This window comes from Oncorhynchus gorbuscha, linkage group LG03 (assembly GCF_021184085.1).
Source record: "Oncorhynchus gorbuscha isolate QuinsamMale2020 ecotype Even-year linkage group LG03, OgorEven_v1.0, whole genome shotgun sequence".
In the NCBI taxonomy this organism is placed as follows: Eukaryota; Metazoa; Chordata; class Actinopteri; order Salmoniformes; family Salmonidae; genus Oncorhynchus; species Oncorhynchus gorbuscha.
The window spans coordinates 39,294,778-39,314,156 of NC_060175.1; the positions used below are offsets into that span (position 1 = coordinate 39,294,778).

The 19,379-nt window shown below is 49.3% G+C and overlaps 1 protein-coding gene across 6 annotated transcripts in view; it reads right to left on the reverse strand.

Annotated features, from left to right (window-relative positions):
• Positions 1 to 19,379, reverse strand: part of foxp4 (forkhead box P4) — a 205,504-nt gene that overhangs the window by 20,970 nt on the left and 165,155 nt on the right. For 4 of the 6 annotated variants that reach the window (XM_046342499.1, XM_046342495.1, XM_046342496.1 and 1 more), the window contains exons 7-9: positions 19,307 to 19,379; positions 18,322 to 18,420; positions 16,819 to 16,917 (exon numbers count right to left, since the gene is read on the reverse strand). The exon at positions 19,307 to 19,379 is cut by the window's right edge and continues 144 nt beyond it. In XM_046342499.1, coding sequence (XP_046198455.1) covers positions 16,819 to 16,917; positions 18,322 to 18,420; positions 19,307 to 19,379 — 271 coding nt within the window. The remainder of the gene's footprint in view (positions 1 to 16,818; positions 16,918 to 18,321; positions 18,421 to 19,306) is intronic. The other 2 variants (XM_046342498.1, XM_046342497.1) reach the window with 1 other exon arrangement.

A 19,379-nucleotide genomic window follows, 5' to 3' on the forward strand; every position in this document is an offset into this window, starting at 1 on the left:
GAGGGATGGGTAGAGATAGAGGGATGGTAGAGATAGAGGAATGGGTAGAGATAGATGAATGGGTAGAGATGGAGGAAGGGGTAGAGATGGAGGAAGGGGTAGAGATAGAGGAAGAGGCAGAGATAGAGGAAGGGGTAGAGATAGAGGAAGGGGTAGAGAGAGGAAGGGGTAGAGATAGAGGAAGGGGTAGAGATAGAGGAATGGGTAGAGATAGAGGAATGGGTAGAGATAGAGGAAGGGGTAGAGATAGAGGAAGGGGTAGAGATAGAGGAAGGGGTAGAGATAGAAGAAGGGGTAGAGATAGAGGAAGGGGTAGAGATAGAGGAAGGGGTAGAGATAGAGGAAGAGGTAGAGATAGAGGAATGGGTAGAGATAGAGGGAGAGGCAGAGATAGAGGAATGGGTAGAGATAGAGGAAGGAGAAGAGATAGAGGAAGGAGAAGAGATAGAGGAAGGAGAAGAGATAGAGGGAGAGGTAGAGGAAGGAGAAGAGATAGAGGAAGGAGAAGAGATAGAGGGAGAGGTAGAGGAAGGAGAAGAGATAGAGGGAGAGGAATACAACTGGGTTATAACCCACATGACAAACAAAATAATGCATATTAATTTGTAATTCACACATATTCAATGGGTCACTGTGTGTGTGTGTGTGTGTGTGTGTGTGTGTGTGTGTGTGTGTGTGTGTGTGTGTGTGTGTGTGTGTGTGTGTGTGTGTGTGTGTGTGTGTGTGTGTGTGTGTGTGTGTGTGTGTGTGTGTGGGTGTGTGTGTGTGTGTGTCATTCCCAAAAGACAGTTGGGAGATTGTTGTGAGTGAGTGTGAATGCTTGCAGCTCCAGTTTGTGTGATTCCGGCCAATGGTGACTTCAGCTAAATAAATATTCACATTTATGTGACTGCAGATATTTGTTTATTTTCCTGTTTAGAGCTTTTCAAGAGACCAGAGGGCTTTACACTCTTATCCAGACAGACACACGCGGAAACACATGGAAATACATGGAAACACACAACAGTGGGCCTGGACCAAACACTTCACAGTATAAACTAGATTTCCTCCTCAAAGAAAAAAATCTAAATCTGAGAGTCAACTGTTGAACTCAGTGTTAAACAAAACAACCAGTTTACCCAGTGAAGGAGAGAGGGAGTAAGAGGAGGTTATGTAAAGAATAATATTATAAGTATATCATTTCCTTAAAAGCTTTTTCCTTTTAGTGTAAAAGCTAACTGTGTGTGTGTCCTGCTCTTTGGGCCCTCAGAGTGTATCAGAAGAACACCTGGAGAATAGATCATGTGTTATCAGAAGAACAGAGAGAGGGCCTACTCTCTGATTAACTCCTAATACACTTCTGCCCCCCTGAAATGTGTGTCTGAATGGTGGCACTGTTTGTTTCCTCTGGTGTGGGAGGATCCAGGACCTTCTGATCTTTTCCCTCCCTCCCTCCCTCCCTCCCTCCCTCCCTCCCTCCCTCCCTCCCTCCCTCCCTCCCTCCCTCCCTCCCTCCCTCCCTCCCTCCCTCCCTCCCTCCCTCCCTTAAACTGCTCATGACAACTCTGATATGTGTGTGTGTGTGTGTGCCGTTTAGGGAATCATGACCCAGTGTGTGCATGTTTAAGAGAAAGGGGAGTTGGGCAATATTAGAAGGGAAGAAGAAATGAAACAATAACAATGATGTCATGGCATAGCTAATCCCAGCATAGATAGACGGCTCAAGTGAATGATAATAATAACAAAAACATGATCTCACCCTTTTCCCTCTACTCCCCCTCTCTCTATTCCTCCACTCCCCCTCTCTCTATTCCTCCACTCCCTAACTCTCTACTCCTCCACTCCCCCTCTCTCTATTTCTCCACTCCCTAAATCTCTACTCCTCCACTCCCTAACTCTCTACTCCCTAACTCTCTACTCCTCCACTCCCTAACTCTCTACTCCTCCACTCCCTAACTCTACACCTCCACTCCCTAACTCTCTACTCCTCCACTCCCTAACTCTCTATTCCTCCACTCCCTAACTCTCTATTCCTCCACTCCCTAACTCTCTAGTCCTCCACTCCCTAACTCTCTACTCCTCCACTCCCTAACTCTCTACTCCTCCCTCCACTCCCTAACTCTCTACTCCTCCACTCCCCTCTCTCTATTCCTCCACTCCCTAACTCTCTACTCCTCCACTCCCTAAATCTCTACTCCTCCACTCCCTAACTCTCTACTCCTCCACTCCCTAACTCTCTACTCCTCCACTCCCTAACTCTCTACTCCTCCACTCCCTAACTCTACTCCTCCACTCCCTAACTCTCTACTCCTCCACTCCCTAACTCTCTATTCCTCCACTCCTCCACTCCCTAAATCTCTACTCCTCCACTCCCTAACTCTCTATTCCTCCACTTCCTAACTCTCTATTCCTCCACTCCCTAACTCTCTATTCCTCCACCCCCTCTCTCTATTCCTCCACTCCCCTCTCTCTAGTCCTCCACTCCCGTCTCTCTATTCCTCCACTGCCCCTCTCTCTAGTCCTCCACTCCCGTCTCTATTCCTCCACTCCCCCTCTCTCTAGTCCTCCACTCCCGTCTCTCTATTCCTCCACTCCCCCTCTCTCTAGTCCTCCACTCCCGTCTCTCTATTCCTCCTCCCTAACTCCCTATTCCTCTCTTTAAATCTTCCACTCCCTAAATCTCTATTCCTCCACTCCCTAAATCTCTATTCCTCCACTCCTCCCCTAAATCTAACTATCTAGTCCTCCACTCTCTAAATCTCTACTCCCCTCCATTCCTCCCTCCCTAACTATCTTTCTTCCACTCCCCAACTATCTACTCCTCCACCCCCTAACTCTCTACTCCTCCACTCCCTAAATCTCTACTCCTCCACTCCCTAACTCTCTATTCCTCCACTCCCTAACTCTCTTTTCTTCCACTCCCTAACTCTCTACTCCTCCACTCCCTAACTCTCTACTCCCTAACTCTCTACTCCTCCACTCCCTAACTCTCTACTCCTCCACTCTCTAACTCTCTACTCCTCCACTCTCTAACTCTCTACTCCTCCACTCCCCCTCTCTCTATTCCTCCACTCCCTAAATCTCTACTCCTCCACTCCCTAACTCTCTACTCCTCCACTCCCTAAATCTCTACTCCTCCACTCCCTAACTATCTAGTCCTCCACTCCCTATCTCTCTATTCCTCCACTCCCCCTAACTCTCTACTCCTCCACTCCCTAACTCTCTATTCCTCCACTCCCTAAATCTCTATTCCTCCACTCCCTAAATCTCTATTCCTCCACTCCCTAAATCTCTACTCCTCCACTCCCTAAATCTCTACTCCTCCACTCCCTAACTATCTAGTCCTCCACTCCCCATCTCTCTATTCCTCCACTCCCTAAATCTCTATTTCTCCACTCCCTAAATCTCTAGTCCTCCACTTCCTAACTATCTAGTCCTCCACTTCCTAACTCTCTATTCCTCCACTCCCCCTAACTCTCTACTCCTCCACTCCCTAAATCTCTACTCCTCCACTCCCTAACTCTCTATTCCTCCACTCTCTAAATCTCTACTCCTCCACTCCCTAACTCTCTACTCCTCCACCCCCTAACTCTCTACTCCTCCACTCCCTAAATCTCTACTCCTCCACTCCCTAACTCTCTATTCCTCCACTCCCTAAATCTCTACTCCTCCACTCCCTAAATCTCTACTCCTCCACTCCCTATCTAGTCCTCCACTCCCCATCTCTCTACTCCTCCACTCCCTAACTCTCTATTCCTCCACTCCCTAAATCTCTACTCCTCCACTCCCTAAATCTCTACTCCTCCACTCCCTAAATCTCTACTCCTCCACTCCCTAAATCTCTACTCCTCCACTCCCTAACTCTCTATTCCTCCACTCCCTAAATCTCTATTCCTCCACTCCCTAACTCTCTATTCCTCCACTCCCTAAATCTCTACTCCTCCACTCCCTAAATCTCTACTCCTCCACTCCCTAAATCTCTACTCCTCCACTCCCTAAATCTCTACTCCTCCACTCCCTAACTCTACTCCTCCACTCCCTAAATCTCTACTCCTCCACTCCCTAAATCTCTACTCCTCCACTCCCTAACTATCTAGTCCTCCACTCCCCATCTCTCTACTCCTCCACTCCCTAACTCTCTATTCCTCCACTCCCTAAATCTCTACTCCTCCACTCCCTAAATCTCTACTCCTCCACTCCCTAAATCTCTACTCCTCCACTCCCTAAATCTCTACTCCTCCACTCCCTAACTCTCTATTCCTCCACTCCCTAAATCTCTACTCCTCCACTCCCTAAATCTCTACTCCTCCACTCCCTAAATCTCTACTCCTCCACTCCCTAACTATCTAGTCCTCCACTCCCCATCTCTCTACTCCTCCACTCCCTAACTCTCTACTCCTCCACCCCCTAACTCTCTACTCCTCCACTCCCCCTCTCTTTATTCCTCCACTCCCCCTCTCTCTATTCCTCCACTCCCCAACTCTCTACTCCTCCACTCCCTAACTCTCTTTTCTTCCACTCCCTAAATCTCTACTCCTCCACTCCCTAACTACCTAGTCCTCCACTCCCCATCTCTCTACTCCTCCACTCCCTAACTCTCTATTCCTCCACTCCCTAAATCTCTACTCCTCCACTCCCTAAATCTCTACTCCTCCACTCCCCATCTCTCTAGTCCTCCACTCCCCATCTCTCTACTCCTCCACTCCCTAACTCTCTATTCCTCCACTCCCTAAATCTCTACTCCTCCACTCCCTAAATCTCTACTCCTCCACTCCCTAAATCTCTACTCCTCCACTCCCTAACTCTCTACTCCTCCACTCCCTAAATCTCTACTCCTCCACTCCCTAACTCTCTATTCCTCCACTCCCTAAATCTCTACTCCTCCACTCCCTAAATCTCTACTCCTCCACTCCCTAAATCTCTACTCCTCCACTCCCTAACTCTCTACTCCCTAACTCTCTACTCCTCCACTCCCTAACTCTCTACTCCTCCACTCCCTAACTCCCTACACCTCCACTCCCTAACTCTCTACTCCTCCACTCCCTAACTCTCTATTCCTCCACTCCCTAACTCTCTATTCCTCCACTCCCTAACTCTCTAGTCCTCCACTCCCTAACTCTCTACTCCTCCACTCCCTAACTCTCTACTCCTCCACTCCCTAACTCTCTACTCCTCCACTCCCCCTCTCTCTATTCCTCCACTCCCTAACTCTCTACTCCTCCACTCCCCCTCCTCTATTCCTCCACTCCCTAACTCTCTACTCCTCCACTCCCTAAATCTCTACTCCTCCACTCCCTAACTCTCTACTCCTCCACTCCCTAACTCTCTACTCCTCCACTCCCTAACTCTCTACTCCTCCACTCCCTAACTCCCTACTCCTCCACTCCCTAACTCTCTACTCCTCCACTCCCTAACTCTCTACTCCTCCACTCCCTAACTCTCTACTCCTCCACTCCCTAAATCTCTACTCCTCCACTCCCTAACTCTCTATTCCTCCACTTCCTAACTCTCTATTCCTCCACTCCCTAACTCTCTATTCCTCCACCCCCCTCTCTCTATTCCTCCACTCCCCCTCTCTCTAGTCCTCCACTCCCGTCTCTCTATTCCTCCACTGCCCCTCTCTCTAGTCCTCCACTCCCGTCTCTATTCCTCCACTCCCCCTCTCTCTAGTCCTCCACTCCCGTCTCTCTATTCCTCCACTCCCCCTCTCTCTAGTCCTCCACTCCCGTCTCTCTATTCCTCCACTCCCTAACTCTCTTTTCTTCCACTCCCTAACTCTCTATTCCTCCACTCCCTAAATCTCTATTCCTCCACTCCCTAAATCTCTACTCCTCCACTCCCTAACTCTACTCCTCCACTCCCTAACTCTACTCCTCCACTCTCTAAATCTCTACTCCTCCACTCCCTAACTATCTAGTCCTCCACTCCCCAACTATCTACTCCTCCACCCCCTAACTCTCTACTCCTCCACTCCCTAAATCTCTACTCCTCCACTCCCTAACTCTCTATTCCTCCACTCCCTAACTCTCTTTTCTTCCACTCCCTAACTCTCTACTCCTCCACTCCCTAACTCTCTACTCCTCCACTCTCTAACTCTCTACTCCTCCACTCCCCCTCTCTCTATTCCTCCACTCCCTAAATCTCTACTCCTCCACTCCCTAACTCTCTACTCCTCCACTCCCTAAATCTCTACTCCTCCACTCCCTAACTATCTAGTCCTCCACTCCCTATCTCTCTATTCCTCCACTCCCCCTAACTCTCTACTCCTCCACTCCCTAACTCTCTATTCCTCCACTCCTAAATCTCTACTCCTCCACTCCCTAATCTATTCCTCCACTCCCCATCTCCACTCCCTAAATTCTACTCCTCCACTCCCTAACTATCTAGTCCTCCACTCCCCATCTCTCTATTCCTCCACTCCCTAACTCTCTATTTCTCCACTCCCTAAATCTCTACTCCTCCACTCCCTAACTATCTAGTCCTCCACTTCCTAACTCTCTATTCCTCCACTCCCCCTAACTCTCTACTCCTCCACTCCCTAAATCTCTACTCCTCCACTCCCTAAATCTCTACTCCTCCACTCCCTAAATCTCTACTCCTCCACTCCCTAACTCTCTATTCCTCCACTCCCTAAATCTCTATTCCTCCACTCCCTAACTCTCTATTCCTCCACTCCCTAAATCTCTACTCCTCCACTCCCTAAATCTCTACTCCTCCACTCCCTAAATCTCTACTCCTCCACTCCCTAACTATCTAGTCCTCCACTCCCGTCTCTCTACTCCTCCACTCCCTAACTCTCTATTCCTCCACTCCCTAAATCTCTACTCCTCCACTCCCTAACTCTCTACTCCTCCACCCCCTAAATCTCTACTCCTCCACTCCCTAATCTCTACTCCTCCACTCCCTAACTCTACTCCTCCACTCCCTAAATCTCTACTCCTCCACTCCCTAAATCTCTACTCCTCCACTCCCTAACTATCTAGTCCTCCACTCCCCATCTCTCTACTCCTCCACTCCCTAACTCTCTATTCCTCCACTCCCTAAATCTCTACTCCTCCACTCCCTAAATCTCTACTCCTCCACTCCCTAAATCTCTACTCCTCCACTCCCTAAATCTCTACTCCTCCACTCCCTAACTCTCTATTCCTCCACTCCCTAAATCTCTACTCCTCCACTCCCTAAATCTCTACTCCTCCACTCCCTAAATCTCTACTCCTCCACTCCCTAACTATCTAGTCCTCCACTCCCCATCTCTCTACTCCTCCACTCCCTAACTCTCTATTCCTCCACTCCCTAAATCTCTACTCCTCCACTCCCTAACACTCTTTTCTTCCACTCCCTAAATCTCTACTCCTCCACTCCCTAACTCTCTATTCCTCCACTCCCTAACTCTCTATTCCTCCACTCCCTAACTCTCTACTCCTCCACCCCCTAACTCTCTACTCCTCCACTCCCCCTCTCTTTATTCCTCCACTCCCCCTCTCTCTATTCCTCCACTCCCTAACTCTCTACTCCTCCACTCCCTAACTCTCTTTTCTTCCACTCCCTAAATCTCTACTCCTCCACTCCCTAACTACCTAGTCCTCCACTCCCCATCTCTCTACTCCTCCACTCCCTAACTCTCTATTCCTCCACTCCCTAAATCTCTACTCCTCCACTCCCTAAATCTCTACTCCTCCACTCCCCATCTCTCTAGTCCTCCACTCCCCATCTCTCTACTCCTCCACTCCCTAACTCTCTATTCCTCCACTCCCTAAATCTCTACTCCTCCACTCCCTAAATCTCTACTCCTCCACTCCCTAAATCTCTACTCCTCCACTCCCTAACTCTCTACTCCTCCACTCCCTAAATCTCTACTCCTCCACTCCCTAACTCTCTATTCCTCCACTCCCTAAATCTCTACTCCTCCACTCCCTAAATCTCTACTCCTCCACTCCCTAAATCTCTACTCCTCCACTCCCTAAATCTCTACTCCTCCACTCCCTAACTCTCTATTCCTCCACTCTCTAAATCTCTACTCCTCCACTCCCTAACTCTCTACTCCTCCACCCCCTAAATCTCTACTCCACCACTCCCTAAATCTCTACTCCTCCACTCCCTAACTCTCTATTCCTCCACTCCCTAAATCTCTACTCCTCCACTCCCTAAATCTCTACTCCTCCACTCCCTATCTAGTCCTCCACTCCCCATCTCTCTACTCCTCCACTCCCTAACTCTCTATTCCTCCACTCCCTAAATATCTACTCCTCCACTCCCTAAATCTCTACTCCTCCACTCCCTAAATCTCTACTCCTCCACTCCCTAAATCTCTATTCCTCCACTCCCTAAATCTATACTCCTCCACTCCCTAAATCTCTACTCCTCCACTCCCTAACTATCTAGTCCTCCACTCCCCATCTCTCTACTCCTCCACTCCCTAACTCTCTATTCCTCCACTCCCTAAATCTCTATTCCTCCACTCCCCCTCTCTCTATTCCTCCACTCCCCCTCTCTCTATTCCTCCACTCCCCCTCTCTCTATTCCTCCACTCCCTAACTCTCTATTCCTCCACTCCCCGTCTCTATTCCTCCATTCCCCCTCTCTCTATTCCTCCACTCCCTAACTCTCTATTCCTCCACTCCCCCTCTCTCTATTCCACCACTCCCTAACTCTCTACTCCTCCACTCCCCGTCTCTCTATTCCCTCCTCTCTCTCTCTGTGTAACTCACTCTCTTCTCTCTCTACCCTCTCCCTTCTCTCTCCCCCTCTCTCTCTCTGTAACTCACTCTCTTCTCTCTCTACCCTCTCCCTTCTCTCTCCCTCCTCTCTCTCTGTAACTCACTCTCTTCTCTCTCTACCCTCTCCCTCCTCTCTCTCTGTAACTCACTCTCTTCTCTCTCTACCCTCTCCCTTCTCTCTCCCCCTCTCTCTCTCTGTAACTCACTCTCTTCTCTCTCTACCCTCTCCCTTCTCTCTCTCAATCCTCTCTCTATAACTCACTCTCTTCTCTTCTCTCTCCCCCTCTCTCTCTCTCTGTAACTCACTCTCTTCTCTCTCTACCCTCTCCCTTCTCTCCCCCTCTCTCTCTCTCTGTAACTCACTCTCTTCTCTCTCTACCCTCTCCCTTCTCTCCCCCTCTCTCTCTCTCTGTAACTCACTCTCTTCTCTCTCTACCCACTCCCTTCTCTCTCTCCCTCCTCTCTCTCTGCAACTCACTCTCGTCTCTCTCTACCCTCTCTCTCTTCCTCCTCTCTCTCTCTCCGTCTCTGTGGCTCAGTCATAAACAGTAGCAGGGTTTTTTCCGAGACTCCCGACAATGAGTCTCTGTTTACTCCTTAGCCCTCTCAGACAGAGATTCAGTCCACATTACACATTACCCTCAGCCCCACTAACCACAGCCAACAGAGTACTATACCAGACAGTACTGACAGAGTGAGACGGGAGGGAGGGGAGGAGAAATTAGTGAATGTATCTACTATGCAACAAAAAAAAGAGATAGAATAGGAGAAGAGAAGAAAATAGGCGATGGGTAGAAGATAGCGGGGGAAGGAGTGAAGGGAAGAGAGAAAAGGGGGAGAGAAAGAGAGAGATCACAGATCAGATGAAAGGAAAGAGCTGGAAATAAAAGAGTGTCTCCTATCATCTCTTCTCTTCTGCCCAGAGCGATGACTACGGAAGGCTGGAGGGGAGAGCATTATCTGTCACCGTTTGGTTCCTCTCTCTCCCTCCATCTGCCCTGAGGCTGCTTTCGTCTCCAAATTTTCCCAGCCTGCCTCTGGCTTTGATCTGACTGTCCGCTGCCATCATCTCACAACACACTTCTCTGTCTGTGTGTGTGTGTACCATGCCGAGTTATTACACACGATCCCTGGTGATATCAGCTCAGAGTTGCTCATTAGAAAGTCAGTTTCTCTCCCTTACAGACCATTGTTTTGGTTAGGCCTTGGTTAAGGGTTCGCTGGGCCTCTGTTAAAGGATTCATAATGGGTATGTTATGTGGTAGTGGCAGGTGGACTGTCCTGAAGCTGACAGTAGTAGAGATATGAGGATCTCAGTGGATCAGACAGGGTGTATGGATGTGCCTGTGTGTATGACTCTGTTCGTACATGTGACATGTTGTCTCTTGTGTCATCACTCTAACAAATAGTGACAGTTGACTGTGTAGACCAGGCTTAGATGTATCACCCCTTATTCCCACCAGCACACGCACACACACACACACACACACACACACACACACACACACACACACACACACACACACACACACACACACACACACACACACACACACACACACACACACACACACACACACACACACACACACACACACACACACACACACACACACACACACACACACACAGACTCCTCCACTCCTCTTTCTCTCTTCACTCGCACACTCTCTCTAACCTAAAACTATTTTTCCCCCTCTCTCTCTCTTTAACTCACTCTCTTCTCTCTCTACCCTCTCCCTTCTCTCTCCCTCCTCACTATCTGTAACTCACTATCTTCTCTCTCTCTACCCTCTCCCTTCTCTCTCCCTCTTTAACTCACTCTTTTCTCTCTCTACCCTCTCCCTTCTCTCTCCCTCCTCACTATCTGTAACTCACTCTCTTCTCTCTCTACCCTCTCCCTTCTCTCTCCCTCCTATCTCTCTGTAACCCATTCTCTTCTCTCTCTACCCTCTCCCTCCTCTCTTTCCCCTCTCTCTCTGTAACCCATTCTCTTCTCTCTCTACCCTCTCCCTTCTCTCTCCCTCCTCTCTCTCTGTAACCCATTCTCTTCTCTCTCTACCCTCTCCCTTCTCTCTCCCTCCTCTCTCTCTGTAACCCATTCTCTTCTCTCTCTACCCTCTCCCTTCTCTCTCCCTCCTCTCTCTCTGTAACCCATTCTCTTCTCTCTCTACCCTCTCCCTTCTCTCTCCCTCCTCTCTCTCTGTAACCCATTCTCTTCTCTCTCTACCCTCTCCCTTCTCTCTCTACCCTCTCCCTTCTCTCTCCCTCCTCTCTCTCTGTAACCCATTCTCTTCTCTCTCTACCCTCTCCCTTCTCTCTTCCCCCTCTCTCTCTGTAACCCATTCTCTTCTCTCTCTACCCTCTCCCTTCTCTCTCCCTCCTCTCTCTGTAACCCATTCTCTTCTCTCTCTACCCTCTCCCTTCTCTCTCCCCCTCTCTCTCTGTAACCCATTCTCTTCTCTCTCTACCCTCTCCATTCTCTCTCCCTCCTCTCTCTCTGTAACCCATTCTCTTCTCTCTCTACCCTCTCCCTTCTCTCTCTCCCTCTCTCTCTGTAACCCATTCTCTTCTCTCTCTACCCTCTCCCTTCTCTCTCCCTCCTCTCTCTCTGTAACCCATTCTCTTCTCTCTCTACCCTCTCTCTCTGTAACCCATTCTCTTCTCTCTCTACCCTCTCCCTTCTCTCTCTCCCTCTCTCTCTGTAACCCATTCTCTTCTCTCTCTACCCTCTCCCTTCTCTCTCCCTCCTCTCTCTCTGTAACCCATTCTCTCTCTCTCTCCTACTCTCTCTCTGTAACCCATTCTCTTCTCTCTCTACCCTCTCCCTTCTCTCTCCCTCCTCTCTCTCTGTAACCCATTCTCTTCTCTCTACCCTCTCCCTCTCTCTCTCTACCCTCTCCCTTCTCTCTCCCTCCTCTCTCTCTGTAACCCATTCTCTTCTCTCTACCCTCTCCCTTCTCTCTCTCTACCCTCTCCCTTCTCTCTCCCTCCTCTCTCTCTGTAACCCATTCTCTTCTCTCTCTACCCTCTCCCTTCTCTCTCCCTCCTCTCTCTCTGTAACCCATTCTCTTCTCTCTACCCTCTCCCTTCTCTCTCTCTACCCTCTCCCTTCTCTCTCCCTCCTCTCTCTCTGTAACCCATTCTCTTCTCTCTCTACCCTCTCCCTTCTCTCTCTCTACCCTCTCCCTTCTCTCTCCCTCCTCTCTCTCTGTAACCCATTCTCTTCTCTCTCTACCCTCTCCCTTCTCTCTCCCTCCTCTCTCTCTGTAACCCATTCTCTTCTCTCTACCCTCTCCCTTCTCTCTCTCTACCCTCTCCCTTCTCTCTCCCTCCTCTCTCTCTGTAACCCATTCTCTTCTCTCTACCCTCTCCCTTCTCTCTCTCTACCCTCTCCCTTCTCTCTCCCTCCTCTCTCTCTGTAACCCATTCTCTTCTCTCTACCCTCTCCCTTCTCTCTCTCTACCCTCTCCCTTCTCTCTCCCTCCTCTCTCTCTGTAACCCATTCTCTTCTCTCTCTACCCTCTCCCTTCTCTCTCTCTACCCTCTCCCTTCTCTCTCCCTCCTCTCTCTCTGTAACCCATTCTCTTCTCTCTCTACCCTCTCTCTCTGTAACCCATTCTCTTCTCTCTCTACCCTCTCCCTTCTCTCTCCCTCCTCTCTCTCTGTAACCCATTCTCTTCTCTCTACCCTCTCTCTCTGTAACCCATTCTCTTCTCTCTCTACCCTCTCCCTTCTCTCTCTCTACCCTCTCCCTTCTCTCTCCCTCCTCTCTCTCTGTAACCCATTCTCTTCTCTCTCTACCCTCTCCCTTCTCTCTCTCTACCCTCTCCCTTCTCTCTCCCTCCTCTCTCTCTGTAACCCATTCTCTTCTCTCTCTACCCTCTCCCTTCTCTCTCTCTACCCTCTCCCTTCTCTCTCCCTCCTCTCTCTCTGTAACCCATTCTCTTCTCTCTCTACCCTCTCCCTTCTCTCTCTCTACCCTCTCCCTTCTCTCTACCCTCTCTCTCTGTAACCCATTCTCTTCTCTCTCTACCCTCTCCCTTCTCTCTCTCTACCCTCTCCCTTCTCTCTCCCTCCTCTCTCTCTGTAACCCATTCTCTTCTCTCTCTACCCTCTCCCTTCTCTCTCTCTACCCTCTCCCTTCTCTCTCCCTCCTCTCTCTCTGTAACCCATTCTCTTCTCTCTCTACCCTCTCCCTTCTCTCTCCCTCCTCTCTCTCTGTAACCCATTCTCTTCTCTCTCTACCCTCTCCTTCTTCTACCCTCTCCCTTCTCTCTCCCTCCTCCTCTCTCTGTAACCCATTCTCTTCTCTCTACCCTCTCCTCTCTCTCTACCCTCTCCCTTCTCTCTCCCTCCCTCTCTCTCTGTAACCCATTCTCTTTCTCTCTACCCTCTCCCTTCTCTCTCTCTACCCTCTCCCTTCTCTCTCCCTCCTCTCTCTCTGTAACCCATTCTCTTCTCTCTACCCTCTCCCTTCTCTCTCTCTACCCTCTCCCTTCTCTCTCCCTCCTCTCTCTCTGTAACCCATTCTCTTCTCTCTCTACCCTCTCCCTTCTCTCTCTCTACCCTCTCCCTTCTCTCTCCCTCCTCTCTCTCTGTAACCCATTCTCTTCTCTCTCTACCCTCTCCCTCTCCCTCTCTCTCTACCCCCTCTCCCTTCTCTCTCTCTCCTCTCTCTCTGTAACCCATTCTCTTCTCTCTCTACCCTCTCCCTTCTCTCTCTCCCTCCCCTCTCTGTAACCCTTCCTTCCTCTCTCTCTCTGTAACCCATTCTCTTCTCTCTCTACCCTCTCCCTTCTCTCTCCCTCCTCTCTCTCTGTAACCCATTCTATTCTCTCTCTACCCTCTCTCTTCTCTCTCTCCCTCTCTCTCTGTAACCCATTCTCTTCTCTCTCTACCCTCTCCCTTCTCTCTCCCTCCTCTCTCTCTGTAACCCATTCTCTTCTCTCTCTACCCTCTCTCTCTGTAACCCATTCTCTTCTCTCTCTACCCTCTCCCTTCTCTCTCCCTCCTCTCTCTCTGTAACCCATTCTCTTCTCTCTCTACCCTCTCTCTCTGTAACCCATTCTCTTCTCTCTCTACCCTCTCTCTCTGTAACCCATTCTCTTCTCTCTCTACCCTCTCCCTTCTCTCTCTACCCTCTCTCTCTGTAACCCATTCTCTTCTCTCTCTACCCTCTCTCTCTGTAACCCATTCTCTTCTCTCTCTACCCTCTCCCTTCTCTCTTCCTTCTCTCTCTACCCTCCTCTCTTCCCCCTCTCTCTCTGTAACCCATTCTCTTCTCTCTCTACCCTCTCCCTCCTCTCTTCCCCCTCTCTCTCTGTAACCCATTCTCTTCTCTCTCTACCCTCTCCCTCCTCTCTTCCCCCTCTCTCTCTGTAACCCATTCTCTTCTCTCTCTACCCTCTCCCTTCTCTCTCCCTCCTCTCTCTGTGTAACCCATTCTCTTCTCTCTCTACCCTCTCCCTTCTCTCTCTCTACCCTCTCCCTCCTCTCTTCCCCCTCTCTCTCTGTAACCCATTATCTTCTCTCTCTACCCTCTCCCTCATCTCTCTCTCTCTCTGTAACTCATTCTCTTCTCTCTCTACCCTCTCCCTTCTCTCTCTCCCTCCTCTCTCTCTCTCTGTAACTCATTCTCTTCTCTCTCTACCCTCTCCCTGTCAGACAGACAGACAGACAGACAGACAGACAGACAGACAGACAGACAGACAGACAGACAGACAGACAGACAGACAGACAGACAGACAGACAGACAGACAGACAGACAGACAGACAGACAGACAGACAGACAGACAGAGACAGACAGACACAGACAGACCAGGCTATACCCCCTCCCCACTCCACACACCATCTCTAAAGACTCCAAACTGGCAGACAGACAGACAGACAGACAGACAGACAGACAGACAGACAGACAGACAGACAGACAGACAGACAGACAGACACAGACAGACAGACCAGGCTATACCCCCTCCCCGCTCCACACCATCTCTAAAGACTCCAAACTGGCAGACAGACAGACAGACAGACAGACAGACAGACAGACAGACAGACAGACAGACAGACAGACAGACAGACAGACAGACAGACAGAGACAGACACACCAGGCTATACCCCTCCCCCCACACCCCGACTCCAAACTCCAGGCACACCATCTCTAAAGACTCCAAACTGACAGACAGACAGACAGACAGACAGACAGACAGACAGACAGACAGACAGACAGACAGACAGACAGACAGACAGACAGAGACAGACACACCAGGCTATACCCCCTCCCCGCTCCACACCATCTCTAAAGACTCCAAACTGGACAGACAGACAGACAGACAGACAGACAGACAGACAGACAGACAGACAGACAGACAGACAGACAGAGACAGACACACCAGGCTATACCCCCTCCCCGCTCCACACCATCTCTAAAGACTCCAAACTGGCAGACAGACAGACAGACAGACAGACAGACAGACAGACAGACAGACAGACAGACAGACAGACAGACAGACAGACAGACAGACAGACAGACAGACAGACAGACAGAGACAGACACACCAGGCTATACCCCCTCCCCGCTCCACACCATCTCTAAAGACTCCAAACTGGCAGACAGACAAGAAAGAGGGATTAATAAAGGAAGAAATGAAAGAGAGGAGGACAGCGGAGGGGAGATGGATGGAGAGGGAGCTGCTGTTTCATGTCTTTGCTAGCGCCATGGAAACAAAGAGCTGTGATTGTAAATGAGCTAATTAAGTCAACTGCTAACGAAGCGTGGAAACAATTTGCTTGACCCTTCCGAGCAGAGAACTCTGGGAGCACAACACTAATCAGCTAGACGGGAGGGACACACACACTGAGTAACTTGTACTATCTTGTCAGGTGTAGCCTCAGATTCTTTGATACCTTCTCAGCACCGTCTCACAAGGGTCTCTCACAACACACCAATTAAAACATTTAGCAGCCAATGAAACATGCAGCAGGAGCAGAGATAGAGGGACAGAGGGGAGGGATTAGGGGATGAGAGAAGGGTGACAGAGAGAGAGAGAGAGAGAGTGTCAGAGCTGTTGAATAATGTAGATGGACACACAACAACAAAACACTCTGCTCCTCCAGGGAAGCCTGATGTAACCGATAGCAACTGATTCATTATTAATAAGGCGTTGGGGGAGGTGCTAAGCTGACGTACGGAGTTGTTTTAAGATGGTCTACGGTGGTCATTAAAACATCAGTTTTAAGATGGTCATACTACGGATCATTTAGCTTTATGATTTAGAATTTTAGGACCCCATTAGGTATCAAAAAAAAATATTTAAACAATTATTTGAAAAAATATAGATTTTGGCCTTTACTATTAAAGCCCGTAGACACACATTGAATAACACATTCAGAAATGGCAAAAAGGTCCGTCAAAAAATACATTATAAGAAAATGTTTTGAAGAGTCTAAATCTAGGAGATATACATATTTAAACCGTTTTTGGGGGTAGGCACAAAACTACCTTCATACTTCCATTCGTTTTTTAAAACCGGTAACGGTCACCTTCAGACGAGTCCCGTGACACAAAACGGAGAACAGCATCATGTTTGTGAGAGTCTCACCTTGAGGGGTCAAAATAGTTTATAGGTCAAACCGTTCGCACTCTTACAGACGTTTTCGTGAGAAGACAGATTTCGGGGATGTCTCATAATCTGACAAACAGTCTGGCTCTGCCACCGTTCACCGCTGATGCAGCAGTGTGACATACGGATGCAGTGGATTGAGACACATCCATTGCAACAACAAAATAAAACAGATATCTGGAGCTTAAAGTGACAGCTGTCGGGGTGATTTTCTTGTTTTGTAACTTAGATTGATGCACCGACGCGTCAATCGACTCCAGGGGAGTAAATGAAGGCTGTAGAACGTTTCACTCATTTACACTCAGCTAGTTTGCTGGTTAGCGTGTGTCTGGGCTGACTGATATAGCAACACTCACTGTAGAGCGAGTCCTACACTAGTCACTAGAAAGTCATGCTAGAAAGAGTGAAAGTGACAATGTCTTAACAATAGGGGCACTTCCATTATGTGTAGCTGTATGGAGGAGAGTAGTTTGGGAATGCAGCTGCAGGGTGTTACTCACTTGATGAACTGTCCCATGTCATCACACAGAGCCTCACAGCCAGGCCATTTACACTCTCCATGGCCATAGAGAGGATGGGAACATGCATGCTCCTCGTGGCTGGGAGAGGGAGGGAGAGAGAGCAGGTTAGAATGATCTAAACCGGACATATTACAAATGTATAGACATCACACACTGTTGGGGAAAGCAAATGATTGAGCTCATTTCAGATGAGGACAAGGACAGCTGAAATAAAGCAAGCAGACACTGACACATCAATACCACCAAACTATGCCACTGAGCAGCAAAAGCCCACACACAGAGCAAACATCCATTGTTACACAGTAAGGCCATAGTTCCTTTAGTATCATACAGTAAGTGCGTAGTCAACGTGAAGCTCAGAGCAGAATGCTGTGTGTTCCTCTGTTCATCCTCACACAGCACTAGTCCTCCCTCCCTCCCTTCAGTCAGTGGGTGGGCAGACACCCAGACGGCCTGTCTGATTGGTGCGTAGTGGCGGTGGGCTCATCCCTCATACGGAGGCTGATTTGAGATGTGGCCGCAGGCTCTGTTTTGGTGAGACAGTTCTGTCTGTGTGTGTGTGGCTCGGAGATGCTGATTCTGGTTTGGGCCGGGTCCAGGCCAGTGTGCGTGGTTCAGATGTGGTTTGGCCCAGCCTGGCCTCGTGTCTCACACACTAATACAGGGAGCTCACAGTTTATTTACATTAAATCTACTGCCATCCAGAGACGGACGGGCTGGAACAGCAATGTGCGTATGTGTGTGTGCGTGGGTGTGTGTGCATGGGTGGCGGCGGCTTCTCCCAGATCCACATCACAGGGTTGTCTAACACAAACCATCCCTCTCAGAGATGGGACCATCTCAAAGACGAGCACACACTCTTCCCTTCCTCTCCTCCCCTATTCCCCTCTCCCTGGTCAGATACACAGCACAACCACTGCCAGTGTGTGTGTGTGTGTGTGTGTGTGTGTGTGTGTGTGTGTGTGTGTGTGTGTGTGTGTGTGTGTGTGTGTGTGTGTGTGTGTGTGTGTGTGTGTGTGTGTGTGTGTGTGTGTGTGTGTGTGTGTGTGTGTGTGTGTGTGTGTGTGTGTGTGTGTGTGTTGGCTGTGGTTGACTACACTCAGTTCAGAAGCTGCTCAAACTGCAGACATTACAAACTACTGGAAAACCACACACCCGTTCACATCAGCCATGCATTAGCTGTAGCATGCTAGCCCCCTCCTTTTTCCTCCCTTCAGCCTCCTCTGCCTCCCTGTTAGCATGGGCCAGCCAAATAACACAGGAGATTAGCGCTAAGCTAGCGCTCATACTTCCCCCACACAGAGGGAGAATGTCCTCATTCTGGGCATGTCAGGTCTGTGTGTGTGTGTGTGTGTGTGTGTGTGTGTGTGTGTGTGTGTGTGTGTGTGTGTGTGTGTGTGTGTGTGTGTGTGTGTGTGTGTGTGTGTGTGTGTGTGTGTGTGTGTGTGTGTGTGTGTGTGTGTGTGTGTGTGTGTGACTCACTGGCTACTGGATAGCGGGCCACCTTTGGAGTAAGGCGTGAGGTGTTCATCTCCGAGGTCTGCCTTGCTGAAGGAGGAGATCCATTCAAAGAGTCTTGCTCTTAAAGCCGGGATAGAAACAGCCCACAGGTGAATACAGATGTACCCCTAACACCCTCAATCTCCTCTGAACACACAGGCAACTAACAAACACATACCAATAATAACATGACACACACAGCACATTTCTCAGTCACCCCTTCCCTCCATGTCATAATGTTCACCCAGACACTCAACTGGCACCTTGGCATCAGAAGAGGAGTAGGCTGTGCCCTACTACTGACAACACGCAACAAACACCACATATCAAATGACCCGAGGGCCGTTTACACTGGAGTATAACACACACACATACACACACATTTACATTTACATTTAAGTCATTTAGCAGACGCTCTTATCCAGAGCGACTTACAAATTGGTGCATTCACCTTATGACATCCAGTGGGACAGTCACTTAACAATAGTGCATCTAAAACTTAGATGCACTTAGATGCACACCCTACACACACATACACACACACACACACACACACATACCCTACACACACATACACACACACACACACACACACCCTACACACACATACACACAGCATGGTAATACACAGAGTCTCTTTGTCAAACCAAGAAGAGGCAGTCTAAAGACATAGTAACTATGTGTGAATTAGTTCCAGCACAGTTCCTCTCCAGGGCACATGGAGGTCACATCAGAGACACTGTATCACTATCGGTCTACATCACACTCTCATTAGCTCTATCGGAGCTGTGTGTGTGTGTGTGTGTGTGTGTGTGTGTGTGTGTGCCACGCTTGTTTGCAATCATCTAACAATAACTTATTGAACCCATGTATGAAACGATTCCCCTGAGGTATATGCACATAGCCTTACACTTATTGATATCTGCTCTGAAGCGCAGGGAGACGTTTGTAATGCAGCCAACTGTACCTGTCTCTGTACCTGTCTCTCTTTGGGGTGTGGTTGTCCTGTCCATTGTGCAGGCTGTGCAGGCTGCTGTGTG